The sequence below is a fragment of the Dryobates pubescens genome, chromosome 25, assembly GCF_014839835.1.
Source record: "Dryobates pubescens isolate bDryPub1 chromosome 25, bDryPub1.pri, whole genome shotgun sequence".
In the NCBI taxonomy this organism is placed as follows: Eukaryota; Metazoa; Chordata; class Aves; order Piciformes; family Picidae; genus Dryobates; species Dryobates pubescens.
The window spans coordinates 13073556-13101129 of NC_071636.1; the positions used below are offsets into that span (position 1 = coordinate 13073556).

At 45.3% G+C, this 27574-nt stretch overlaps 1 protein-coding gene across 18 annotated transcripts in view; it reads left to right on the forward strand.

Moving 5' to 3' along the window:
- Positions 1-27135, forward strand: part of FBRSL1 (fibrosin like 1) — a 560475-nt gene extending 533340 nt beyond the window's left edge. For 5 of the 18 annotated variants that reach the window (XM_054172921.1, XM_054172925.1, XM_054172924.1 and 2 more), the window contains 13 exons: positions 188-584; positions 2100-2353; positions 6736-6971; positions 9141-9191; positions 10191-10286; positions 13626-13697; positions 14257-14295; positions 15145-15216; positions 16513-16645; positions 20606-20683; positions 22446-22529; positions 23565-23805; positions 25797-27135. In XM_054172921.1, coding sequence (XP_054028896.1) covers positions 188-584; positions 2100-2353; positions 6736-6971; positions 9141-9191; positions 10191-10286; positions 13626-13697; positions 14257-14295; positions 15145-15216; positions 16513-16645; positions 20606-20683; positions 22446-22529; positions 23565-23805; positions 25797-27030 — 2987 coding nt within the window. In that variant the 3' untranslated portion in view covers positions 27031-27135. Of the gene's footprint in view, positions 1-187; positions 585-2099; positions 2354-6483; positions 6972-9140; positions 9192-10190; positions 10287-13625; positions 13698-14256; positions 14296-15144; positions 15217-16512; positions 16646-20605; positions 20684-22445; positions 22530-23564; positions 23806-25796 lie in introns of all 18 variants that reach the window. The other 13 variants (XM_054172920.1, XM_054172926.1, XM_054172922.1 and 10 more) reach the window with 13 other exon arrangements.
- Positions 27136-27574: the final 439 nt, after the last annotated feature.

Consider the following 27574-nt stretch of genomic DNA (forward strand, 5'->3'; position numbering starts at 1 on the left):
AGCCAGTCAAGGACAGCGGAAGGACAGACACACAAACACACATCCATCTTGGAGCAGCACTGCTCCCACGACGCTCCCACGAGCTGAAGCATGACTTGTTTTTGCTCAGGCATGTGTTCTGCCAAGCAGAGAAACAAATGCAAACCTTTCAGCCCGTGCTTTGTTCTTATTCTCGTTGCTCCACAAGGTCCCACCTTGAATGACAAGCCAGAAGCAAAAGCAGCCAATGTCCCAAAGGTGTCTGGGCTAGAGCGGAGCCGAGAACTGAGCACCGACGTGCCCTTCGCCCTGCCTATCCCCAGCCCCCAGCCAGTAGCTGCCGTGGTGACTTCTACTTCCTCAGCACCCACGTCGAGCGCCAGAGCAAGCCCCCTGTTGAAGAAGGAGCCAGTGATTTCAGCACCAGCACCACCAAGGCTCACACCTCAGCCGCAGCCTCGGCCACAGTCGCAACCTCAGCCTCGGCCGCAGTCGCAGCCGCAGTTAATACCTGAGCTTCGGACCCAGCCTCCGAGCCACATCCCTCCACCTCTCAATTACCAAGTGCATCACCAGGTGGCCCACAACGGACTCAATAATATCAGGTAGGCAGAAGGGATGCGCTTCTCATCTTGGTGCTATTGCTGGGCTTGGTTCAAATGTGATAGCAATTGCTGGGAGGCGGGACAGGAGCACTAGCTGGGTAAGGTGCTCCATGGTTTGGATATTGGACTTTCTGTGATGACTCCACAGGCTAAATTTTCTAGCAGTGGTGGATAACTGCAACTGATACATGGTGATGAATGCTTCCACTCTGGGACAAAGGCATGTGTCACCCCAGGATAAAGTTCCTTTAGGTCCAGTTTCTAGTGGAGTTCTGCAGTCTTGTCTGAGCTGGCTAGTTCTGGCGTAGAAATTTGAGGTGGGTTTGGGGCTAAATATAATGTAAATTTCATGTTTAATATTCAGAAAGACATCAGTTGAAGTAGGTTTGTTCATGGTTGTCTCAGATTTTTTGTTTCACCAGCATCAAAAGAGGGCTATCTATATCTGCTGTGTCCCTTAGAACAGGGCTGATATGTAGGCTGAGAAATCTTCAGTCTCATCTGTTCAGATCTAGCAGGAGGCTTAGCTTCACTGTTTAAATTGTCTCTATCCAGTAAGTAGGATGGGTGACAACAGTATGGATAAAGCATTTCTAGAGAAGAGTTTAGCCAGTCAGCTGGGACCTCTGTAGCCATCTTTGCTGGTACAGAAAACATGCCTTGCCTCTCAAACCAGAACCAGGCTAGTTTGAATAAGATGAGAAAAATTATCTGAGACATAATATTTGGCTGTACAAGCATCAAAATATGACTACAGAAAGCTGCCATTAATATGTATCTCATAGCATCCTGCATACTTAAGCTCTGTGGTGGTTCTGCCCTGTAAATGCCACTGTAGTGTAAATGATTCATAATATTTCAAACTATTTGAGAGATCTCAAAGGTTTAGATTGCAACAAACAATTGGTATCGTGGGAGTTCCACTAAATAATAACTGCAGTGATCATTCCTTTCACCCCCACAACACTTAGATCACTTGCAGTGGAGTAATAATAAAAAATACAGAATTACTGTGAGAAAAATCATTACCATGTACGTTTGCATGCTTGTGTGAATATTACTTCACAGCATGCACAGCAGATACAACTTGGTCCCAAAGTCGCTCACACTTGGCAGCTCTGTGCACCCACAGCAAGAGAAAAAGGGGCTGAGAGTAATTGGAGGTGTATGATCGATCACAAGGACACACATGGCCACTGCAGGGTTATCAGATGCTAAATAAACGTGGCAAATCCAGCTGCCTCTGTGGCCTTCATCAGTATCTGGGAGGTGGCTCTGAGGATTGTCACTCCAGGGAGCCCAAGCCCTGTCTTGCCCTGTTGGAGAAGTTCATTAAGATTCATTACTCTCTCCACTGCCATTAAGAAAAACAAAAAGATGAGCTTGGGGAGATCGGTGTTTCCTGGGGGTGTTGTTTCTGGTAGTGTATTTCCTGCACTGTTTCAGCCCTGTATTGTAACACTCTCTCTCTGTCTCTCCCCTCTCTTCCCCCTCCCCATCTTTCTCTCTTCGCAGCCGGAGCAGCAGTGCTAGCAGTGCAACAAGCATCAGCCTCCCGAAACACCTTCCCCTGTCACCCCAGATTCCTCCACACCATTCCTCCGGCCCAGCTCTGCCCCTCTCCATCTCTAATCTTGCTACCTCGCACTTCTCTCTCAGATCACAGACCCAACACCAGCACCATCCGGCCATGTTCGCCACCCCACCCACGCTGCCACCTCCACCAGCGTTACCTACCAACAGCCTCGTTATACCAGGTCACCCTGCGGGTAGGTTCCCTTCTTCTTCCAGGGCTGATCTGCCATGCATGCACTGGAGGGTGTTGAGAGATGGGATGGCTGGTGGGCAGGCAGATTAAAGTGATGCAGACCCCTCCACAGCCAGTGTGTGCTGGAACTGTGAGTGTGCTATTGAAGCAGGTAGGAGACCTGGATGTGCTTTGCCAGAGGAGATACTGTAGAGACAGCACTGGAGCTTCCTAAAGAAGGTTTCGAAACATTTTTTTCCAACAAACAATTCCTTTTCAGGGCATTAGTCTTTCAGTGTGGCCTTCTGCAGTCATCACACATTTTTCAGATTAACAAAGCACAGATGTACCCTAATGCCATCCTCCCTTCCTTTCTCCTTGCTCTAATGAAAGCTGCTGCTGTTAGAACTGACTCGAAAAAGCTGTTTGCAATTGTCCCAGGAAGTTGTTCTAACTGACTACCTCTGCCCTTCTCCAATCCTTGGACAAGCAGCACATCCTGCCAGCAGAGCAGGATCCTCTGCCTGCAGCAGCACAAGCTCTGTGTGCCCATGGCTCCTTGGCCTTTCTGTCTGAGGCAGAGGCAGCTCAAATGACAAGCTCTGCTGTTCAGCGCTGTTGAGCGCTGTTCAGCTCTCACTATCTTTGCATCCCTTTAAAAGTTCCCTTTATTCACCCTGGCCCATATTCTATTGTCACTTCTGCCCTAAATGCCCTGTTTATAGCTTATCCATTAGCCTACAGCTGTCCCTGGAAGAGACCCTGGCAGCTGGAGACTTCCCTGCAACTTTCACTTGCTGGAGCCTCCTTTTGATCTGGCATTTGACTCCACAACTAACTCAGCAGGCCTTAAACAGGACAAGCATTTGGCAAAAAACACACCCTCTGTTTCCTATGAAGCCAGTTAAGAGAATAAGGAGGGGGCAGATTTGGGGTGGAAAAATCTGATGGCCTGCATCCCTTTTTTTCCTTCCAGGAGCTAAATAATGACCCACTATTTATAACTGCTTCTTTAAATGAAAGAAAAATGTGAACTGGTCCAAAGCGAGCTCTCAGAACGATGATAGACAAAAGTGCCATGGGTTTGTAGCCAGAAGCAAGACCACATAGGCCAAAGCTTCCGGCTTTCACAGGCCCTGGCACCATCTAGAATTTCAACCACATGGCTGGGAAGATCTTGGCAGCACTGTGGGAGACCTATTCATTGCTTCCCCCATTTAAGGCAAAGGACTACTGTGATGGAGACTTTGAAAGTATTGGAAAAGGAAATATCCAGGCGCTCGCTAAAAGCACGATATTGCAGTCACTGAAAGAAAGTATGTTTTCACCATTAACTTCAGGAGGTGCAAGATCAAGTGACCTATTCACATTCAGCAGCTTGCCAGGAAGCTGTAACAGTCTTGCTCCTACTAAAAGGATTTCTCCTGCAATTTAAGCAGGAGAAGCCTAAGTTAGTGGAGGGAAGGGTCTGGGCGTCTAACCCCGCAGACAGTGAAATGCCTCTTGTCTGCATTCTGTGGACTGCGTGCAAACTGGCACATCATAAAATCAATACAGAGTGCTGCAGAGCAGCAGCTTCTGCTGTCATTCCCATAAAAGTTTCTTAAAAGCAAGCAATAATGTGGAGCAGCCCTGAAGAGCCAGGATCCAACTGCTGCTGGCTGCGAGCTCTCGTTGTGCCCATCAAGTGTGTGTGCTCCCAGCAGAAGTGCCAGCTTAGAAAAGCCGTCGGAGAGGGTGTGGCCCTTTGAAGTATCTATTTTGTCATCCTTTTCTCCCCCCTTTTGGAGGAAAATGTGACATCCCTTTAAGTTTACTTTGGCACATTTGTTGTTACCAAGAAGAGAAGTAGAGCTCAGAGCTTCTGCATTCCTGATGGTGCAAGTTCGGGTCTCTGAATAACAAGATGCACTTCTGCTAGCATTTCTTCCCTTTGAAACCTAAAGGTTTTACAACTTAACTTAGGAGCAACCCTCATGTGGGCTGCTGCCCTCTGCTTGGGCACCAAGGCTGGCCCTGGTATAGGATGCACAGAGGAAACAGCAGTCTTTGTGTCTTCAGTTTTGAACATGAGGGCATCTAGCAACATCAGCAGTACTGATCTTTTTCTGTCGTGTCCACCTCGTGTTGCACACAGAGCAGTAGTGTTTGGGCAGTCAAAGGGCTGCTCAGTTACTCTGCCCCTGCTTGTGGCGTTGTACGGCCAGACCTGTGGGACAAGGTGTCACTGGCAGGCACAACAACTTAGTTCTGACCTTGACATTCACCAGAGCACCCTTACCATGAAGCAGCACTCCGAGTGCCACACTGCTCCTCCAGACATCTCCGGGCCTTTTCTTTTCCTGACAAAGGCCAAAGCTGTGGTACAGGGCTATGGGCTGGAGCCAGCTGCAAATCTATCAGTCTGACTTCAAGTCTCTTAAAGAAATTGGATATTAGAGCACTTACAACTGCCAACTCGCTTTTATCTCTCCCTCCAGAAAAGTGGATTATCTTGATGCTAACAGAAGGATTTGGTTTCTTTAAGTCATGCCAGATTTAAATGCGTAAACACACACAGACACATACGAAATCACGCTCGTATTCTCTAAAGAGGTTAGGTTTTGGACCTAAGTGCTTGCAGTCTAGGTTGTTCTTTTTTTCTTGGTTCTTTTTTTTTGCTTGTTTGCTCCAAGGAGAGCCCATTATAGACTCTTTTGCTCCAGTGCCTTAGGCTTCAGTATCCCAAGCGTACTTGCTTTCTGCTTCTGTATTATTATACAGATGCTAGCAGTACACAGGATGTGAGCAGTACATTTATTACTGAAAAAACAAACCACCTAGGCACCAAAACTTTGCTTTCAAAAGTGTGTTTCAATAGGATGTAAGCTTCTAAGTGGTAATAGAGACCTTGAAGTTCCAAATCAGAGTGCTTGTTTTCAAAGATCTTAACAACATCGCTTCAGAAAGTGATTGATTTGGACATTCTAATGTTCCTTCAGAAAATCTGAGTAAAAGAAATGCCTGCAGAACATGAAATAACACTTTAAAGGGCATGTATTCTTTTGCCCCTTTGTAGTCAGTGCTGTAGTATAAAAGGGGTGTTGCACTGAAAGAAGTGGATTCACATAAATGCAGAAGCAAGTAGGTCAGTCGGGACTGGGTGTCTGTCATCCAGAGCTTGGAAAATACGTAACATGTTGAGTGCTGATTCCTGTGCAAAGTTCTTAGGCAGCATCACAGATGGATTTAATTGATGCCAGCAGTCATTTTGGAGAAGTGGACATTTGTCCTTATTGTCTTTGGGCACCTAATCTCTATAGTGCTGGTATGTTCCACTGCCCAAAACCACATTTGGAGTCTGTGCAAGGCGTTCTTTCAGAGAAAGGTGCTGAGAAGAGGCCATGTGTCATACAGTGGAACATGTTTCTGCAGTCATTGCAATCTCCATAAGAACTTTAGCCCGTTCAGTGTTTCCCCTCTTCCTACTGTTTTTTCATAGGATAAAAACATGCAGGCAGGGAAAAGAAAAGGAAAAAAAAAAAGACAAATATAGCCTGTTAGGAACAGAGGAAAGACTGCTTAGTATTTAAGATCTCAGGAAAAAAATGGCATTGCAAAGGAGGCCTCACTTTGTAGGGTGGATCTTCTCGATCACTGTGCACGTGTCCCAGAGAAGGGGGAGGATGGCACAGGGATCTGTTGAGAAATGGCTGTCTGAGCAGGTGCTTCCAGCCCCCCAAATCCATGGTTATGTCATTGCTTTGTAGATCATCCAAATTTTACCCTTTAAGTACATGCATTAGAGTTGACGAGACGTGTTAGCCCCGCATCCATTGTCAGGGCACATGTGTGCTTCTGAATTCCAAGCCTCCAAAGGAGACAGGTCGGTACTACGCATTCTGAAGCGAGCTGTTGTCCTTGAGGGAGCTCCCCAGTATCTTGCTGGTGTGGGAAGGTCTGCCTACCATGCTGCAAGACCAGACTGCTGAGGTCCATTCCTGGAGACACCTTGGTGCTGTGGCTGGTCAGGTGCTGGGGAGGAGGAGGAGCCCGTCGGAGCTGCGCGGGGGTCGCGGGGCCACGGGCGGGGGGGCCGGGGGCGGATGCTTGCTGATGCCCCCAATGATGTTTTCTGCTGTGATGACTCATGGTGTTCTCTCTTGTCTTTAGATACCAGCCTGTTGATATCATTCAACCAACCAATCATGTATTGCCAGCCTCATTCGGGGATTCTGATTGGTACTTTGTCACAGGCATCTCTCTTACCTCCACCAATGAGTCCTCACGTAGAAAACCACCACAGCATGACCTGCAGAAACAGGGAATGCCAGGTGAATATTGACTCTTTCTCCTCCGTCTTTGTGGTACTCACAGGCCCACGGGCCTCTGTGTCTTTTTTTTTTCTCTCTCTCTCTCCTCTAGATCACGAACTGCTCAGGCAAGAGCTGAACAACCGGTTTTTGGTTCAGAGTTCGGACCGGGCCGCTGCCTCACTTGGCCCGGTGCCGCTGCTGAGAGCGGAGTTTCACCAGCACCAACACACGCATCAGCACCAACACACCCACCAGCACACATTCACTCCTTTTCCATCCAGCTTGCCCCAGACGCCGCTCATGCCGCCCTCTGCACCTCCCATGGTGCGTACCCCAGCCCAAAATGTGAGGATAAGTAGAGCATCTCTGGTCAAAAAGCCTAACCCACTCTTGTCAAACAAAACCCAGTCCTCTTAATTTCAGCCAGGCGTGCTGTCCCTGCCCTTCCCACCTGGAGCCTGGAAAGACAGGCCCCACACTCCCAAAGGGACCTCCTTTCCATCCAGAGCCTCCACAACAAGCCTCCAGGTCCCCTCAAGTTGATAGCCATGAGCAGATACTGTACCCATGAGACACATCAGGAGTCCCTTTAGTTTCCCTTTTTGTGTGTCCTGATGTGTATTTCTCTTCCCCTTTCCCAGAGATGGGTGCCATGACACACCAAAACCTACCAACAGGGACATCACCAGATCAGTGGCCTCCAGTACTGTCGGTTGCAGGGCAGACTGTACTGGCTTAGCCAGAGCTCTCACCATAGCACAGCATCTCATCTGATGGAGTTTTGCCCTCCTTCCTCATGATTCCCTGATCTATCCTAATTTGGGCATTTGTTATTTGATTGCATCAACAAGCACCAATTCGCGTGTGGCTGGTTCTTGGTGTGAGAGAGATCCTCCTGGCCATGTAACCAGGGTTAGCATTTTGCCATTGAATTTGCTTGTAGCACAATGGGACTTAGCTGCAGCTGTTACCAAATTGTTAGAGATCTGCTACAAATGGATGCTGTCAGTACTTTAAAACGCACTCTCTCCCCATTTCTGTCAGTTCATTTGTGCGACTGAATGAACAAGATTCAGCTTCTTTTTCCCCCTCTCAGATTCACAGTGTGTCCAAAATGTAGAAACAGCCCTCTTCTGCTAAGGCAAGCAAAAGCCAGGAGTAACAGCAAAAGCAGCATTTGGGAAGAACTACCAAGAACTGAAGGAGCTATGTTTCTCACTTTTCTTTCCCACTGCTGACTGCCTGATGACATTCCTGGGCTGTAATCTGCTTAGCAGCCAGACAATTAAAAGTAACATCATCCACCCAAAATCCAGCCCCAGGTGTTTGCTCAGTGTAATCGTGTGTGAACACCTTCCCTTCTTTGCTTGGGCTGTGTAAAATGATCTTGAAACTTTCCTCAGAAACCTCCTGTGTGACCTAAGTAAGAATCCCAATATCCAATCCTGCAAGCAGCTCCTTCCCTTCCCACCCATGCCCGCTGATGTCAGCCTTCAGAGCAAGAACAGCTTGCAAGGCTCTTTTGTTATATTTCACTCACATCTTCTTATATTCCACTAGATCAGGTCTGTTAATCCCAACACCAGAGAAGAGTGTTGAAATTTACAGCTGCATGTGTTTGGTAATTTATGGTATTTACACTGGAGGGGACATGGCTCCAGTAATAACTGTAATTAATGAAATTACAAATCTTCTCTCCCGCACATAGAGGAGTGTGAAACGGCAGCTGACTTGCCAAATAAGCAGCTTTTCATGGGGTCCTACAGCTCCCTGCCCTGCCTTCTTCCCCACTCCCTCCTCCCCAGCAGAATGTACACACTGTTCAAAAATGCAGTGTGTATGTGCTTTGGTTTTGCTTCCAAGGTGGTACAGGAGAAATGGTCATAAAAATAAATACGGGGCACGAAGTGCACACGTGGGGGTGTTGAACCCCATGCTGGAACAGAAAAGGTTAACAGCCATCTTTTCTCTGAGGCTCTCTTGCTGTTGCAGGGCAGGGGAATATTCAGAGATTTGTGCATCTAAAGCAGCAGTCAAGCCCTTTTCCAGGCAATTTTGGCACACACAGGAGTCCAGAAAACAGGGAATTGGTATCGATTGTCCCACAGCAGGCACTGGTGTCTAATGGAAAACATTCCTTACCTGTTAGTCTGTGATCTGGTCCAGAGTTCCAGGGGCAGATCCCAGATCTGGACCTGGAGCCGAACTTCCCTGCATTCCACTGTGCTGCAGATACCAGGACTGCTCTCTTCATGGTGAAGGAGCCTCTTCATGTGGTGCCTGTGAGCAGGCTTCTGCAGTGAGACCCAGCAGATAGCCCCTTCCTATCTCCCGTAGCCTGGGGAAATCAGTCAGCTCCCTGATGAGCCAGCCTGGAATAACCAGTCAGTTCTGCTCTGTTAAATGCTGTACAGATGGGTCGTGATTATGTGTCTGTGTTGCTCCTGATGTGTCCACTGCTGCTGCAAACAAACTCACCTGTTTCCTCTTTTTTTTTGTCTCTTTTCTTTCCAGTTTGACAAGTACGCTCCCAAATTAGACAACCCTTACTTTCGACATTCCAACGTGAGTCTTACCTTCCTAGGTGCTGTCTTTGTTAATGGTTCTGCTTGTACTTCTTATGCTTGTTTTCAAGTGACTGATAGTGTTTTGATTCATTCATTCCTAAAGCTCTTTTTTTCTGTCTTGGCATTTAATTGGTTTGGTTTGGTTTTTTATTTGTTTGTTTGTTTTTAAGGTACAAAATTTTCTTTGGGCTGTTTTTTTTTGTTTGTTTGTTTGGTTGTTTTGTTTGGTTGGTTGTTGTTTTTTTAATCTTTGTCTACTGCATTTTTGCTGCTGTGGCTCTGTACTGCTGTGCCTGGGATGGCAGGGAATGCGCAGAAATTGCTAAGCAGTGGTCATTGCAGTATCTTTGCAGCTGGTGCTTCTCACAGTGCAGCAGCCTGGAGTGCATGGCTCTTTCACAAGATTTTGCTCAGGTCACAGGAGTAAGTCAGACTGGTGGTTTCTTCCTGGTGCTCCCCACTGCTCCAAGCACACCAAAAAAAGACACATTTTGGGACTTGTAAAACTGCTGTATGTGCTCAGGAGAGGCCTAAGCAAAATTTAACCCAACGGACATGGCTGCAAGGTGGCCTGCATGTTGCCTGTGGTTAGTGTGCAGTGCAGCATCTTGTGGTTCTTTTCTGCTTTGAGAATTAAAGCAGGTCACGTCTCCAAACAGGATCAATTTGTTTGCAGAAAACCCCAAAGTTAACCGAAAGTGACCATAAGCCCCAAGTTACTCCAATTCCTCTAAAAATGGTGAATGCTCTGTGCTTCCTGCAACAGTCCATGAATTTTAAAGGCACACTTGTTCAGAACTATCTCGAAAATTCATCAGATGAGTGCATTTTTCAGATTTTGGCTTTGCTCTTAAAAATATCCAAAGAAAACTGAGTGTGTATTTCACTGTGGCACTCGTTCAACAACAGTGCTATTTTTGTATGTGCCAGGCTTGGCACCTACCTCCATTATTGTTCTAGATGTCCTGTGACATAAGCATCTCTTTTTCTTTTGTAGTTCTTTCCAACCTATCCTCCAGCAATGCCTGGAATGCCACCCATGCTTCCACATTCAGGTCCCTTTGGGTCACTTCAGGGAGCATTTCAACCGAAGGTACAAACTTCTTCTTACGAAGGCTTTGTTCTTTTGCTGGGAGAGAAAAGCGTATTCAGAGTCGTGTCTCTGGTGATTTCGTAGCGCAGGATTTAACTAGCAGGAGTGCAGCACGGGGTTGGAAGCGATCACCCCGCAGATCCTGTGAGCATCCTCTGCACAAAGCAGCCAACACTTGAGCAGAAATTTTCTCTTGGCACTACAGATTGTTCTTGGAAAAGGATATAGTGGTTCACTTGGGAGGTCGGCTGAAATTGGAGGAGAAGCATACACTCCAGTGCATTATTTGATTGAAATATTTACAGCTAATGGCAGACCCATGAGTCTCGAATCATTTTGTAAATTCAACGGTCTGAGATTGCAAAAGATAAACCCTGTTTATTCCCAGAAAAAAAGATGAAGGATAAAAAAAAAAAAAAAGATAAATTGACCATACAAGTGTGGGAACAATAGGCTGCTGTAAATGGGTAGAGCAATTTGAAGGAGCCAGATTTTTATTCCCAGCTCCGACACTGTCTGACCTTGGGCAAGTCGCTTAAATCTTCTGTTCCTCAGCTTCCTCATCTCTAAAGTTATCTTGCAGTGGGTTTGATAAGGGTTGATTAATGCCTGCAAGCTTCTTTGAGATAGTGTGTCTGAAAGGTGCACTGCAACTGTAAGGTATCATTACAAGTGGCACTGCCTGGCATTGGGAAATGTTGCCATGCTAACCACCATTTTGGACGAATTCTGTGGTGTGCACTGCTTTGGTTTTTGGTTGGTTTTTTTTTGTCCTCCCAGACTTGGTCTTTTTATTAGCTATTTTTAAATGTATGGAAATGGTTAAATGTCTCTGAATTTAGAGATTTCTTATCTTGTACTGCATTTCCATAGAGCTCTGCTGCTGTGTTAGAAGAATGGAAGGACCAGCACTGCAGCCAGCCTGTCAGTAATTAGCAGCTGCTGCAAATGAGGCCTCTTACAACCGTACCACTTTATTTGCTTAAAGGAAGGTGGAGTACTTCCTCAGTACTCATCAACTCCCTTACATTATTTTATTTTCTAGGTGCATTGCAAAGTGCAAAGTCTCTAAAATGGCTTTCTGCAAGAAAAGCTCTGTGTACTTAGAGGTGTGGCAGAGAAGCGGTTGCATCTAAACAGGGAGAAGGAGGGACAGAAAATCCATCACTTGATGCACTTTGTCCACCAGTGTTAATTTTTGCTATTCCTGCAAGGGATGCCAGGGGATCCCTACAGACCCTGAGTTGTCAGGGTGTGAACTTGACTTCCCAAGAAAAGGAGCTGCAGAGTTAAGGGGGAATTGGCAAAATTATGTTAATGGGAAGATAAGGTTCAGTTCTGCCATAAGGCTACCTTTAAGTAAGAGCTTCTGATACATCAACAGCATAGAATCACAGAATGGTCTGGGCCAGAAGGGACCTCCAAAGGTCATCTAGTCCAACTGCCTCTGCAGTAAGCAGCTAGATCAGGTTGCCCACACAAGAAGAAAAGCCTACTCTTCTGGTTTCCATCTCCATTACAGAGCTTGGTAGATACCATGTAAAATACCACTAGACCAAACAGGAGCAGTTATAAAGCAAGAAAGAAAAAAGAGCACAGATCCTTTGCATTTTTAAACAGTTTTTAGGGCTGCCTTCTAACCAGCTTTTGATTAATTTTAATGATAGATGTGCAAAACATTTGCAAGCTTGAGTTTAAGCAGTGCTAGGTCACACTCTGGTGCCATGGTTAACCACTAGCATCACTTGATCTCTGGACAGTGCTGTATTCACATAAAATCTAACATCTGGGAAAAAAAGAGGCATAGGTTGGAAAATGGATCTGCATCTTTGGCACATTGCTTTCCAGTTTCCTAGAGGAGACAGAGCCAAACTGCTGGGCAAAGCCACACTAGTCATCATTACTGCATCATTTTTCCTTGCTCTCTCCCTCCCAAGCTGCTTGACTAAAGCCTTCATAATCACTGCAGACCTGATGATTTGGTTTCAGCACACTGAATCCTGCACTTCTTGCTTTCCCAAGCAGAGGTCTAGGCTTTGGGTTTTTCCCTTCCCGCATCAGTTGCCTACAGCTGTGCGTGTAAATCCACTGCACATAAATCCAGGCTGACGGTAAACCTCACAGTGAGTTTCCCAAAGGCCATTTCTCACAAGCTAAGAACTTGAAAAGGTCAGAAGTATTCAGTTTGCTTTGCTGGAGGAAGCATTTGCATCTTTCTCCAGGGGACAGAGGGACAGGATGACACCATGCTATTAACATGTTGTGATCTTAAAGCTCTTGCCTGTATGATAGCTGTAACTTATTTGCCACCTTATATATACCTCAGCTGTCAGACAGGCCCTGGGAGCACAGATCTGCCTGGGGAGTTCGTTGACTTACCTACATGCACACAAGAATTCCCTTTTTAATAAGTCTGGAAGTTCTGTAGCCTTAGACAAATTTAAACTTATCTTTCCTCCCACACCCACAGTTTTACTAATTCCTTGTACAGTTTGACTGTTGGAAATCTACTCGAATTTGACCTAAAATGTGAGTGAAATAATCTCCCGGGGAATGAGGTTTAACCCCTCTGCACTCAGCTGGGTGGAGGCACCAGGTGCAGTTGCTCTGGGAGTAGGGGATGGATGAATGCCAGACTGAGAAGACAAACAAGTTCTTGGGGATCATCTAGGACAGGGCAACAGGTGGGATCCAAAGGAGGAGGAACAGGAATTCACTCAATGAGGTGTTTAATTCTTGCTGGGAAATGACAGGATAAACAATGCAAAGCTATAAAAGACCCACAAGCACCTTCTAAAGTTTCTCATCCTGCCTTGTGGAAGCAAATAGCTGGGCTGTTGCTGTTTTAGCCATTGTGTTATCTCGCCCCAAGTTAGAGAGGGGCCATGGCCCAAGTGCTGCAATATAGGACTGAGACGCTTGAGTTATTTTGTTCCTGACTGCAATACTGGTTGCTGCCTGAAACATGGAGGGAGTCAGTCCACCTCTCTCGTTCTTTCTTCTACTGCCTGCCTGTTTTGGCTAAAGAATAAGCTTGGAGGGCAAGGGACTGTCTCTTCCCATCCGCTTGCATACTGCATAGCACAGCGGGGTCGTGATTTCGGTGGGCTATGGGGTGCTGCTGTAAAACTGTTACTGCTGCTAAATAATAACAGATGAGATGGTGGTTAAATGCTGTTGGCTGTCAGTAAGAGATAACATTTAGCACTAATGTAGCAATGTGCGTGTTCAAAGCACAGGGCAAAATTGGACTAATTAATGCTGCTAACATCAGATAGAGATGTTAAATGTACCATTGGTATGGTACAGCATTACTCACACTCTGTTCTTGTCTTTCAGACTTCAAACCCTATTGATGTAGCAGGTAGACCAGGCACAGTCCACCATACGTTGCTACAGAAGACTCCAGGGGTAGGCAACAATCTATAACCCTCTTTTCAGCTTATCTGGATTAACATAACACTAAACACAGTGATTGCTCATAAAAAAAAAGGAGAGTAGCTGGTGAGCAAATTGGCCTTTTAGACTGAACATGGCAGGACAGAAGTTTCTTATTCTGAAGAGACAAGGGCAGCCTCCACCAGTCATGAATACAAAGGGAGGTATTGACTTCTCTAAACAAAGTCAGGGGGAAATGGGGCAGGAAACTCCTTCAAGGTCTTTCCTCTAAGCATAGCTTGGAGAGTAGTTTTATGTGCTCCATTTCATAACAATTACAGATTCAGAAAAGCACCAAACTGTTCAGCTGCTGGCATGAAGCTGCTTTGTTTAGCATAAAATTCTGCTGAGTTTGGTGTAAGGAATGAAAGAGAAGTTTAGAGCCTTCTCTAAGCCCTTTACGTTTCCTATGCCACAGGGGAACATTGCTTTCTAAATGCGTTTACTTGTTCAGTGGAGTGAAATTCTCCACCTTTCTGTATATTGGCTGGTTTTAGAAAGACTGATTGGTTTATTTTCACTTTTTCCATAGGTGTCAGACCCTTATAGGCCTCCAGTAAGAGTAAGTAAGGTTTGTGGGGGATTTTATATACATATATATATATACACACGCACGTATCATGCATGTGGCTCTGAAATTGAACGTGTCCCGTGAAAAACTGCACGCTCATCCTTTAGTTAAAGCAAAATGTCATGGCTAGCTCTTAGCTGCTTCTGATTAATAATGTTTAGGTTGAATCTCATCCTTATTTTGCATCCATTTGTGTGCATTAGTAGTTCAGAGTATGAAATAAGGGTCACAGGAATGTGACTGTGAGCGTGGACAGACATTCATCAGTGATCAGGTTCAGGGTGGCTTAGGTCAATGTGTTTTACTTGTGATGTTCCACAAAAACACCCTACAGTGAATACCACAGCTCAGCTGAAAAACAGTAAGTCGTTCAGCTGTGGCACTGCTTATCCCTGGTGATTGTTTGTCCATACCCTTTTCCTCACCAGATGGAAGCAGCCATAATAACCACGCATGACTTAGCCTGCAGTGCAGCAGGGATGAATGAACAGGGCTCTTTTCAGGAACAGAACTGTTAACGAGGAGTTTCTTTCTCTTAAGCATGGCATACTGTTCTTTGGTTTGTGAAGGGGGGGTGCAAGTAGCAAAGAACAAGGCAAGGATCTCAGGTCTCCACGAGATGAGGAAGATAGCCCACACCCCACATTCTTCCTTTTTATTTCCTTCTTAATTTAAATATCATCTGCTGCAGTACCAAAAAAAAGTGTTGATCACCTATTGTGCCATTTTGATATTCAGCCTTTCTCGTTGCTTAGCTGCCTGCCTGACAGTAAGGGAAATGAAATGTACTAACTGATGTAGGTTGCTAACCCTGTAAATTAATCTAAATTCTTGTGCTTTCCATTGCAGAAACCCGGGAAGTGGTGTGCAGTTCATGTACAGATCGCCTGGCAGATCTACCATCACCAGCAAAAGATCAAGGTAATTCAGCTTCTGGATCAAGGCCAGGCTTTTTGGCTTAGAGATTGTATTTTAGTGAGTAATGAGCAGGAAGCAGTTTCTGTTGGTGATTCTCAGGCTTGCCTGTATTGATTAACTAACAATTCCAATCCTTTAACATTTATCTTAGCATCTATAAAGTTTATCTGAGAGCAGAGCTGGCTTTTGAAGGGTAGCAAAATGACCAGAATATATGAAGTGCACAGGCAGAAAGAGCAGCAGGGGAAGGGGAAGGCAATTCTGCCCTCAATCCATCTTTTTTACAAAGCATACATGTTTGATGTTGTTTCCCTTCGGTACTGGCACCTGCTGTGGAATGTGTGGAATATTACCTCATTGATAATGAAATGACTGATAGTGGGAAGACCATTACAAAACATAGAGCAGGTGACTGACTGACAGGTTGTTGGGATTCATGCACTGCCATGATGATGGGCAGAGAGGGGAGGGATTGAAACTGGAGAGGTAACAGTGTACACTGGGGTGCTCTACAGGCTCAAAGCTCTCTGTGGCAGGCAGAACAGCAGACAACAGGACTTCTAGAGTGTTATTTTTTCATCACTCCTGCTGTCTTTTTGTCCCATTAATGAAGACCATTAAGTGCTTAACTAGATGCACTGTAATTAGTTCCTGTAAAAGTGGTGTATGTCCTTTTGTTTCTTTTTTTTGTGTGTATGTGATAAACAAATAGATCATATTCAAGAGGGACTTGGATGACTTAGCTGCAGTTCTGACCATGATGGCTTCCTATAGGGCAAGGGTAAAAATAGCCCCAGGAGAAGCCTTAGAGTTTTCCTTATCCTTCACCCCTTGTCTGCATATTGAGCTTCACTGGCTGCAGGAAGGGCATAGTCTAGGAACATCTCTCTCTTTCCAAACTGGAGAAGCAAAACAGACAAGTCCATCACCCGGCTCTCAAGGCTTCGGTCGGCAGCTTTCTGCCTGCAGAATAGTTTTTGTCAGGCTGAGAGCACTGACTGATCCTGGGGTGCAGGGCACTCAGTGTATCATGTTGCATGCTCCACTGTGTGTGCTGAGGGGCTGAGAGCTCACTTCAGACCTTATTCATCTGGATGAGGCAGGCAGCTGAGAGGCTGTGGAGCAAAATGGCCTTACAGATTCTGTCAGAGCATGACTGCAGTACGTGACCAGAGACGCTGCTGTCACTCTCCCTAACTCTCCCTGGCAGGGCTAAGCAGGAGTGAGCCTGAACTCCTTGTCTTTTTCTCCCATAAAAAAGGAAGTGTATAATGAGATTGTTTTTATATCATTTGACAGCAAATGCAGCTGGATCCCCACAAGCTGGAGATAGGTGGTAAACTTGACCTGTTCAGCAGACCTCCCGCGCCTGGAGTGTTTCCAGGCTTCCATTATCCACAGGATCTTGCCAGGCCTCTGTTTTCTACCACAGGTAAGGGGGAAGGGGGAAAAAAAACCAAAAACAAAACCCCAGTCAATATATGCTACATCTAACAGCTACACATGCTTCAAAACGTGAAGCAGGCAAGCTGGTTCATAGGGACATAGAGGCACTGGTGACTGCTGTGACTGGGGCTCTCATAGCTGCTGGGCTGGGCAGGATCCTCTGCACATCACCAGGCTGCTGCAGTTGGCTCTGACATTCGTGTCTGTGCAGCTGGTTCTTATGTATCTGATTAATAGGCTATAAGAGTGATTTTTAAAAGTGATTTTGACAAAACACTTGAAAATGTTTCCATTGCAGAGGATTAGAAGTGGCTCCAGTCTCTTTCTTGCTTTTATATTTGCCATGGTGTTTTTCTCAGCTCCTCCACTCACCAAGATTCTGTTCGCTTTCTAAAAACAAGGGGGGGTTTGTAAAAGAAATACTTCAATAACAGCATTGAAAATATCACAGAAGGTGTATTTGTGTTTAGTTTTTAAATATACAATCCCCTGTGTGTTTTGAAGTCTGGCAATCTCCAAGCCTTAAAATGGCATATTGAATTTTAAATGATTAAATAAATTAAATACAGTTTACATTGATCAGTTGCTTTCCAATCTGTTGGAGAAGTAATTACAATTAATGCAATTACCAAACTGCAGTGAGCTTCACTGCAGCGTTCTTGGTGGCTCTGACCATGAGAGACTGCACCATTCTGGTTTTGGAGGTCACTGGTGCTATTATTGTTGAATTCCATCTACCAAAGGTTGGTTTTGATCTCTTACCAGGGCTTAATTTTCCCCCTGGAGTTTTCCAGATCTTCTTTCTGTGTCTTAAGATGCCAGAGTGTGCCTTCTGTATGTTATTAATTGGCAATTAATGAAATTGTCTTTCTAACTTTACACTGATTTTATGCAACATTGAGCTCTCATTCTGCCTCAGCACAGACATGGTCATACTCAGCCTTGGTTCAACCCTGTGGAAATTAACAAGGTTAGGAGTATCAGGAATTTTGTCCCAAAACTGACAGAAAAGCAACTGATGAGAGAATCAAGCTGAAACCTCTGTGAGAACTGAGATAGCCTTCAGGAACTCCACTGGTGGTTCAGTTTGTCATTCTGCCCTTATCTGTGGATGGAAATTCTTAACCATCAAATATTTTTCCACCACATCTATTCAGCGCTGATAGCAGCTGCACACTGTAGAATGTTACCCCATGTTTTGGTCTCTGCAAAGGTACTTTGATGATACAAGACCAAGATATTTATTGCATCTGTTTGGATGCATAAGCACAGCTGATTTACAAACCCCTGGCTGTTTTTCTGTGGTAGCTGTTTCCTTATCACTGTCTGCAGTCCGTCCTGCGTTGCGGTTACAAAAATCTTTTTTGATGTGTGGCTCTGCTTCTGAGGGCTGCATTGGGCAGAGTTTACCCTACCAGCCAGAAAAGCACGAGTCCAGTTGCTATCTTGGCTTTTCCTTTGCAAGCGTGGCTTGTTCCTCCATTCATAAAAGCAAGAGGGGAAATAATATGGAATAGATACATTAAAGCAGACAAATTAATAGAAAACTTTCACTGGAGATAAACAACCTTAGAGCAACTTGCCCATGAGTATATTAATCACAAGTGCCATCAGACAGTAAATCTGGGTAAAGAGTGCTATCAAGGTGAACAAACACTGCAGCAGTAATACAGAGATGAATAAATCTCTTACCCTGCAATATCCCAGGCATTCTTTTCACCTTATCGAACAAGCGTGCAGCTGATGTGAATCATTGGTTCTGCTGCATTGCCTGGTTACTGTGGGAGACATAAGTTATCTTAGGGCCACCTGTCTTCAGGAGGGATGTTCAGCTGCCTGGCAGACGCTATATTTAATAACTCCCTGACAGGCTGCAGTGCCACTCCTGGCTTTCTCTGGAGGATTTTTTATTATCAGCCCGTGTAGTCGAGTTTGTAAGCCGTCTCCTTTGAAGAAATCACCCATCCATTATACACCTTCTGAAATCTTAAAGGATTAGAAAGATGACAGTCTCCATCCATCTTGAAGCATTGGAGCAGTCAGAATGTTTATAGATAACTTCAGGTCTCATTGCTGTGGTCTCTCTCAAGTTTCCTCAACTCATTTTCTGGCTGCTTAGGTTTGTGGTGCCCGAGCTGGTGAGGGACACGCAGTGCTGTCTCCCCCTCCAGTTTTATAGTCTGCTCAGGTTCTGGACACATGAGTGCATTTTACAGGGACCATCTGTTTGTGAGCTCTGTCACCACTGAAGACCAGGTCAGGGACTGACCAGTACCTCCACAAAACACTGTTTCAGCTGTGTTTGGGAAGCAGTTTTTCCTGTATTTTAATTTCTTCCCTCCGTTTCCCTCCACTTTTGCTGTGACCTTCTGTAGCGTTATCAGCACTGAGGATATGTGGTGGAAACATGCATCTGATGTGGTTGGAGATAAGGGGCAGGAACTTATCAGAGCAGGTCTGTTGCTGATGGGAATCATTCATAAGGGCCACAGATGAGGCAGAAATATTTGTCATGAAGGTAACAGAAGAGGTAGAGTGGCAGGTTCTGTTCTTTAGAAAGCAGTGACTGGGTGAGGAGCCCATGTTTGTGCCCACTATGGCTGTTCATGTTTGCTAGAGTTGACTTGTTACTCTTCCCAGTAGTAAGAGAAGTTAACTTTTACCATCAAAATACACGAGACAAGAGCACTCAAAAGCGTTCTTTAGGTGTTCATCTATTTTGCACATGACTTAACATGTCCTTGGGAAAGTGCTGCTTCTGTCATCCTGTGGAATTACTGTTTTCTAACAAAATGAGACAGTTAACACACAGGCATGGCAGGTCTTGCTTTCTGCAGAGGCTGAAGTTGTATTTGCATCCAGCCAAGCATCTGAAAGTCACAATAGTTGTTAATTCCACTCCGTCTGCAGTAGTGGAAGCACTAGCAGGAGGAGGCACAGAAAGGACATTCACAGAGTAAATGGCTGGAGAAGGCTGGTCTTGTCAATGTAGTACCAAAGCCACAGAAACGTTTTCTCACACACATCTGAATATTCAAAAGCTGGTTTTGGATGCATCCTGAAAATGGTCTATGCTAATCTTAGGGGTCAAAAGCCATGCCCATGAGATTGCCCAAACACACCATCGTTTGTAGGACACATGGGAGTTTATGCTCCCCCTAATGCCATAGATCCAGTAGCAGGTGACACCACTGCTTTTCACACTGCAGCTGGAAGCTCATTCTGCTTCATCTGCATATGCCTGCAAAGGAAGCAAATCTCTATTTTCTGCTGTGGAAAGAGAGCAGAATTATCTGCATGGGCCTGGTCCATCGTGAAATACAGGGCAGACCATCTCATTTCAGCCCATTCTTGCCCCTTGCCTCAGTCTGCTGTAATCTAGTGTGCTCAGCAGTGTTCCTTTCCCGTGAGGCAGCATGGCACTCTGTCAATGAGCAGTGTCTAGGAAAGGGTGAAAAATACTGCAGGGGGAGCCTAGGGATGCAGAGACAGATGTGAGAGCGTCGGTGGAGCTCTCCTGGGAGAGGCATGATTGATGTTCCCTGCATGCCTGTCATTAACCAGTGTTTCATACAGACCTCCAATCAGTCACTTCCGAGCACCTTCTGTCTGGGCCCATAACCTGGGCTGACCCTTTTTAATGTAAACACAGTGTAATGGCTGACAGTGCCAGACAAAGAGATTCACTTCCTGATCTCTACAGGTGAGCAGCAATGCTCAGAGCAAGGTCTTCTCCTGCTTTCTACTGCCACAGACTCCTTTAAAGGGCACTCAGAGAAATCCTGCCAGTAGCTCACTCAGCTGGCAATTGGCATCTTTCCCTGCCTTTGCTATGTTCAAGTCTGGCCTGTGCCTTTGCATCTGGTTCTTGAGTGTGATGGCCAGGACCTCTGCATATGCAAGCAGTCACTTGCCACTGAGCTAAAAGGGGACCTTGTTCTCACAGGTGCAACACATCCAGCCACCACCCCTTTTGGTCCTTCACCTCACCACAGCAGTTTCCTGCCTACTAACCACTTGGCAGGTAAGTGTAAGTAAACCCTGCCTTCACCTTTATTCCTGGCTCTCCAGTGTGGTCCTGCCTTGAGGCACTGTAGCACTAGGGGAGGGAGAGGCTTAAATTGTCTCAAGAGACAGAGCTAGCCAGCTTCTCACCATGCCAGCTTCCCAGCACATCCCCTCTGCTGTCCTCCAAAGGAAGGGGGCAGGATTAGCAGACCCTCCCCTCCAAGAGAAGATGGCAATGCAGAGCAAGCAAGTCTGTCCTTGCTGGGACACTGCATGCTGCACAGGAGGTGAAATGCACCTGTAGAGCTTTTCTGTGCTCTGAATGTGCCCAGGGAAATGGGGGAAATCTATGCAAAGGTACCGCAAACAAACCACAGCTTAAAATGGGCTCCTCCCATAACATTTCCCACCTATGGAATTTCTTGGCTAGGTTCTTTATTAAAGTTCAGTGAACAGTTCCTGGCAAATAGCTGCTCTGCACACTTTGCCAGCCTTTCACTTTCCTAATTGGCAGTAAGTAGAGCCTGATTTTCTCAAATTTTCTCATTTTAGAAGCTCACAAGCAGCTCATTGCCAATTAAAGTTCAAGCTCTGTTGATTAATGTTTTAGTAACACTCATCCAATCAGTAAATGTGGCATGCCACATGACCTAAGAGATTTTTTTCTGTTACAAATACCCAGATATACATCAATTCCTGAACATTCTGTCAAAATCAACTCTATGTCTGCAGAGTCACTTGACTGTTTAATATCAAAGAGGAAGGGCAAGAACAGCTGTTTAAAAATAAACAAATAAGGACATAGCTGTTTGCTCAAAGATCCAAGCTATTTGTGCTGTCTGCCTTGATCTTTTAAACATAAGGATGTCCGTGAGGAGATGGAGAGCAACACACCTCCTGTAACATGTCAAGTGAAAGATTTAAAAGGGACAGTCAAAAAGCCAGTGGGCAGAAGGAGGAGTTGGTTAGAGGTGACTAGCAGGAGAGAAAACAAGTACATTGGTACAGTTTAACCTATAGCCATCTCCAGAGTGCAGAAACCTAAGTCAGGATGTGTCTGCTCAGAGAGGAACCTTCTGAGGACGGTTGCCTTTAATGGAAAAAATAGGGCTTCCTATCAACCAAGTGCCAGTAGCCAAATAGTTGGATACATGACTATGAAAGGGAAGTCTTCTTTTGCCTTGAAGCACACAAGACTCCTATCCCCTTTTCGTAGTAGCTCCTTAGACTACACTATCATTTCCACCACCACCAGGATGAGGGAAGCTATTATGGGAGAGGATTTTGGCACATGTTTAATTGGTGTAAGGATGGGTGCCCGCATCAATCAGGACTGCCTCTGTGCACAAAGAGGGTAGGAAGCTGTGTACAGAAACATGCCTGAAACAATGCATCACTTCAATATGCAGACCAAGGAGCCTGCCGAGGTTCTTCTTTCAAGGCAATTGCAACACTTCTACTATTAGTACTGATAAGGAAGGAGAGTTACAGCACAGCAGCAGCCACCCTAATTTCATCTATTAGACCTTCATTTCTAGCTCCCCTCTGACTGGCATACAAAAGTTTATCACAGCACCTGTTTGCAGAGTGAGCACTGAATCCCTTCTCCATTTTAACGTGATGGGAATTTTCTGTGCAAAGAACCTTGCAATGAGAAGGATCAGCTTAAAGTCTGGCCTAATCCTACTTGGATTCAGACCGTTAAGAAGGGGAGGGGTGTGTTTCATTCTCCAACATTCTTGGCTAAATGCCTGCTAAATCCCTGTTTGCCTTTCCAGATCCATTTAGCAGGTCAAGCACCTTCAGCGGCCTTGGGAACTTAGGCAGCAATGCCTTTGGAGGATTAGGCAGTCATGCTCTGAGTAAGTACTGGCTGGGTTACTGCAGACAAACATCCCTTCCAGAAAAGCCACATGCTAATATTTACAGCAGCTGGTGGTAGTTTTTAAAGAAGTTTAATTCCTAACCTCCATTCTCCTATCTGAAAACACTGCACCTAAGATCTCCAGGTCTCTGCGGTGGGAGCTTTTCTGCATGTCACAGACAATCACTAGCTGTGCTCTGGGTCTCCTCACTGATGAAGGTTGGTACCTTGTGTGCTCCTAGAGGTGCAAGAGCTACAAGACCCCACTGAGCTCTGGGACCCTATGGGCATCTAAAGTAACACCCTTCAACAGCGAAGATGCGTCGTGGAACAGCTATTGATGCTTCTCCCAGTTGAGCACATAGACTTCCTCTGTAACTATTGTATGAAGTTTCAAATACCTGTATACAATTATTTTACGTCAAAACCACCTTACCTTTAGGCAAGACATGCTTGAGAGCCACACATAAGAGAGCATGCTTTTGCATCTCATGGTGCAACAGGAATCAGCTGAAGATTGATGGAGGAAAATCAAGTGACTGTTCTGAAAAGCCTACAGCCAACCTCTCTTTTTATACACACACACACACACACACACACACACCACCAAATAGTCTGGTTTCTTAAACTAAAAGGTCCCTGAATCATCAGCTGCAGGCAGCCAATTGCTTGTAAACTACCCACAAATAAAAGTTTCTGCCAGTGAGAGGAGCTGAGGAAAAATATTGGTTTTGTGCAGGCACCCTTGCTGGGGTGGGAGGAGAAGAGGAGCTGGGTGTTTCCAGTCATCTCTGAGTTATTCAGATGTGTAGTTAAAGCTTCCTCCACCAACAGCCTTAAAAGAGCTGGTGGATCTTATACCCAGTGTCGGAGGTATCTGTGTCCACCTTCGAGTAGCTCCCTCTCACCATTAGCTCCAGATTAACAAGTCTTGAATAAGCAGTACTGGCAGTGGTTAGCATTGTGAAGAACGTGTATGGAGTTATTTGGGTTGAACTATTTTTAACTCTTCCTCCACCTGCCTTTATTTTAGCTCACAACAACATTTTTACTCACAAAGATGGCCCAAACCTGCAGAACTTCAATAATCCCCACGAGCCATGGAACAGACTCCATCGGACACCACCGTCCTTCCCAACACCTCCCCAGTGGCCCAAGCCCACCGATTCTGAGCGAAGCTCCTCAGTGACGAACCACGAGAGAGACAGAGAGCGGGAGCGAGAGCCCGAGAAGAGAGATCTTCCTCTGAATAAAGAAGACAGAGACAAAGAGAGGTAAGCAGGCTGTGCTTCTGAGCACCTTCTTCCGGCCGCCTTTTGCCTCTCTATGTTTTTGACCGTAAAATAATTTTCAGAGCAAGACATTGCTTGTCTCTGAGCAGCAGCTGATAGGCCTCTCAGATAAGCACAAGTACTACCAGCAGCACCAAAAATAAACCCCTTCTTTGCCTTTTAGAATTTGTCCTCTCTGGAAATCTGGCAAGCCAGTCCCTGCTAGTAGGTTAATAAAAAGCACCAGGCTGAGGAAATGAGAATGTCACTGCGTTCCCAGGGCGTACTGGGCCGTTTTCAGTGCAACTGCTGTAAGATTGCTGTATATTCTGACATGGTGTGATGGGTCCTTTGGAGACAGTCATAGTTCTCATTAATGTACAGATACGCTGATGAATTCAAATGTTGGCTGGGCATTAACGAGATAAAAATGCAAATGCCTGTATCTGGACCGATGTGCATGAATCTATTAGCAAAAGTGGGGTTTAAAAACTGCCTTATAGACAAACCCTTAATAATGGTGACAGGACTGTATCACTTAGGCTTATAGATACTTCATTAGCTTCCAGTTACATGATTCTGAAGCTGTAAAGCTCTCTGTATTTCAGAGCCCAGGTGTCTCCAGCAGGCTACTTCTTTGTAGGCAATAACAGCCTGCAAGTCTTAGATTTATCTAGTGATAGGGGTTCATCGTTTGTCTGGAGTGCTTTGAACAAGATCCTCAGGCAGTGCCTGTGGGCAAGACTATATGGAAGCAATAGGCTCAAAATCACCTTCCTTTGAGTGTTAAATTGCCTGACACCGGTGCATGGATAGTCATTCGGATAGAAAGCTTCCTTCTTGGCTTTAGTGTAATTCATTTGCAAATCAAGGTTATTTTACTCTCAAGAGTGCTCACACAAGGGTTAACATCTCTATTACATTTCTATTACTTCAGTCCCCAGCATCTCTGTTTGGAAATGGTTTTAATAAACCACATCCTTGACCAGCAATCAGGACTACTGCAGAGGAAGAAATCTGGGTTAGCAAATGTAATCATAAAGAATACTCACAGAACTCCCCAAAACATCTCCAGCTTTCAGCACTCAGGTCTTAAAGCTCTCAAAAGCAAACCTGTCATAAAATTTGGGCATCAGTGAGCCTCTCAGCTGCATAATGCAGTTCTCTCAATCACAACATAGTACTTTGCATTTAGAGTGTCTCTCATTCAGAGCAAAGTGCTTGTAAAAGGTGAGCATTATTTATCCCACTCTTAAAGAGGTGGGAGTAACTGTGACTAATTGGCTTGCTCAGAGGTAGAGGTGTAGTCAGAAATACAAATCCTCACACCTCTCTTTCTAAACCATGGCCATTGTCATCAAACCCCTTGTTCATCGTAGCAGGCCCTCTTGAAACACAGGTCAATTACTCAGTTCCATGGCTTATTCAAGGATGTTTATAACTTGAGCACCTGACTTACCTGCCAGAACTGCCAACAACAACTCTCCTGCAGCTCCATAGGAAAATAAGCATCATGTATGCAGCTCCTTCACAAGACAGCCTTGTCGACTGAAGCAGCCAGTCAACAAGGCTGTCTTGTAAAGGAGCTGCACACATTTCTTTAGGCTTGTGCTTTGTGTGCCTAGATCTATGTTTTAGGAAATGAATCTGAGTTAAGAATGTACAGCCAAGATCATTGGCAGCAAGATGTACTTAAGGGCACACAATAAGCATCTTTTGAAAAAAAAAGATTAAGCTGTCTGCATTTCTCAAAGTCTCTTTAGGGTGAATACACTGTTCTTTCAAATGCACCCCCGATTTAGTCCCCAGATTTGTGGGCAGTCAACATACTCATCTGTGCAGTACACAAAGGCAGGTAGTGCATGTCTATTAGTGCAGCATCACAGCTATAGCTGATGCCATTTTCTGAGCAATCTGGAATGGCACAACTAGACACAGCAGGGTGCATGTCCACCATCACATGTCTGTTCACACAAAGCCCTCTCTTTTTACAGAGACCTCATGGACAAAAACAGACACTCGAACAGATCCTCACCGGCATCGGCTCCAGTGACGCACCAGATAAGCAATCTCATCCGCAGCAACAGCCAAGCCTCCAGTGACCCCATCAGGCAGGTTAGCCTTGGCGAAAGGGACAGGTCCAAAGAACCCGAGCGAGAGCACCCTGACCGCCTGAGAGAGCCACCCATAGCAGAACACAAGATTAAAGAGAGCCGTTCCCCAGTGAAGGAAACTCCAAGCCATGATAAGAGACCCTCTGAGGACAACACAAAGCCAGTAATCCAGTCTGTATCTCCATACAGCAAACCTGCACTAAGCGAGAGCTTGAAGCTTACCAACCTAATGAGCAAGGACATGGAGAGAAAGACAGAGCTTCCCAGCGACCTCCAGAAGATTAAGAACGACATCAAAGTCAAAGAGGAGAGGAAGGAAGATAGCGATGTGCTTGTGGTAGGGTCTGAGCCTTCACAGCACTCCCGATCAGTGGACCATCCCCCACCACCTACTTTGCACGGATTATCATTGCCTCACTCAATGGCTGCCTCTATGCCCATCTCCATGGGCAGCGTGCACCAGATGAACAACATGAATGTTCTGGACCGCAGCAGAATGATGACCCCGCTGATAGGAATGAATCCCTTGTCAGGAAGAGAGAGGCTGCCACATCCTGGATTTTCATGGGACCCAATGAGGGACCCGTTGCGAGATGCCTACCGGAGCTTAGACCTGCACCGTCGAATGGACTTCCAGCTCCGGACAGATCCCATCCATAGGTTCCCCACCACCTCTGGGTTTTACGACCACGAGCGTTCTTACAGAGACAGGGAGCCACATGACTATAACCATGAAAACCTTCTTGAAGCCCGCCGAGAGCAGGAGCGGTTGCGGCAAGTGGAGGAAAGAGAGCGCTTGCACTTACGGGAAGAACTTGAGCGTGCCAGAATGCACCACTTGCACTCGTCCCCCATCGAAAGTCACCTGGCACACGTGCCATCCTTCATGCCTCATTTAAGCGGGATGCATTACCCCAGACTGAGTCCATCCACTGCCATGCACAACGGGATTTTAAATAGGAACCCACCGACCGCAGCGCTGAGCGCCCCGCCGCCTCTTGTACCAGCGAGCAGCACCAGACCTGCCTCCCCACGCAGGACTACTCCACTCACAAACTCAGAGTCCAGGGACTACTCCCCCTCTAGGAACCCCAAAGAAGTAGAGGCACGATAGTCCCCAACATTGAATTTTAAAAACCCGCCTGTACATAGAAAACAAACAAGCAAACAAACAAAAGCAAACAAACAGGAGAAAAGAAAGAAAAGAGAGGAAAAAAAAAACAAACAACCAACAACAAAAACAAAACAGGAAAAAAAAAACCTACAGGAGAAAAAAAACCAACAACAACAACAAAATAAAAACACAAAAAAACCTTTTACAAAATGCACTGCTGTAAACTTTTTTTTTTTCTTTTTAATGTAAAATTTGTAGAAGTTAAGCACATTTCCATAAATAACGGGGTCGGGGGATGCAGACTTTCCAACAAGAAGGTTGCTGAGAATGGGAATTTAATATATAGGTATTGATTTTTGGTTTTGGTTTTGGTTTTATTTTAATTTTTTTTTTTTCGTTTCTGTGCTAAAAAAAAAAAAAACTGAAAAAGGCAAAAAAAAAAAAGTAAAAAAAAAAAAAAAGAAAAAAAAAAAGAAAAAGTGAGTTTAAAAAAAAAAAAAATCTCAAGTTTGTACATTTTTTCCCAAATGTGAGAAACCTTTTT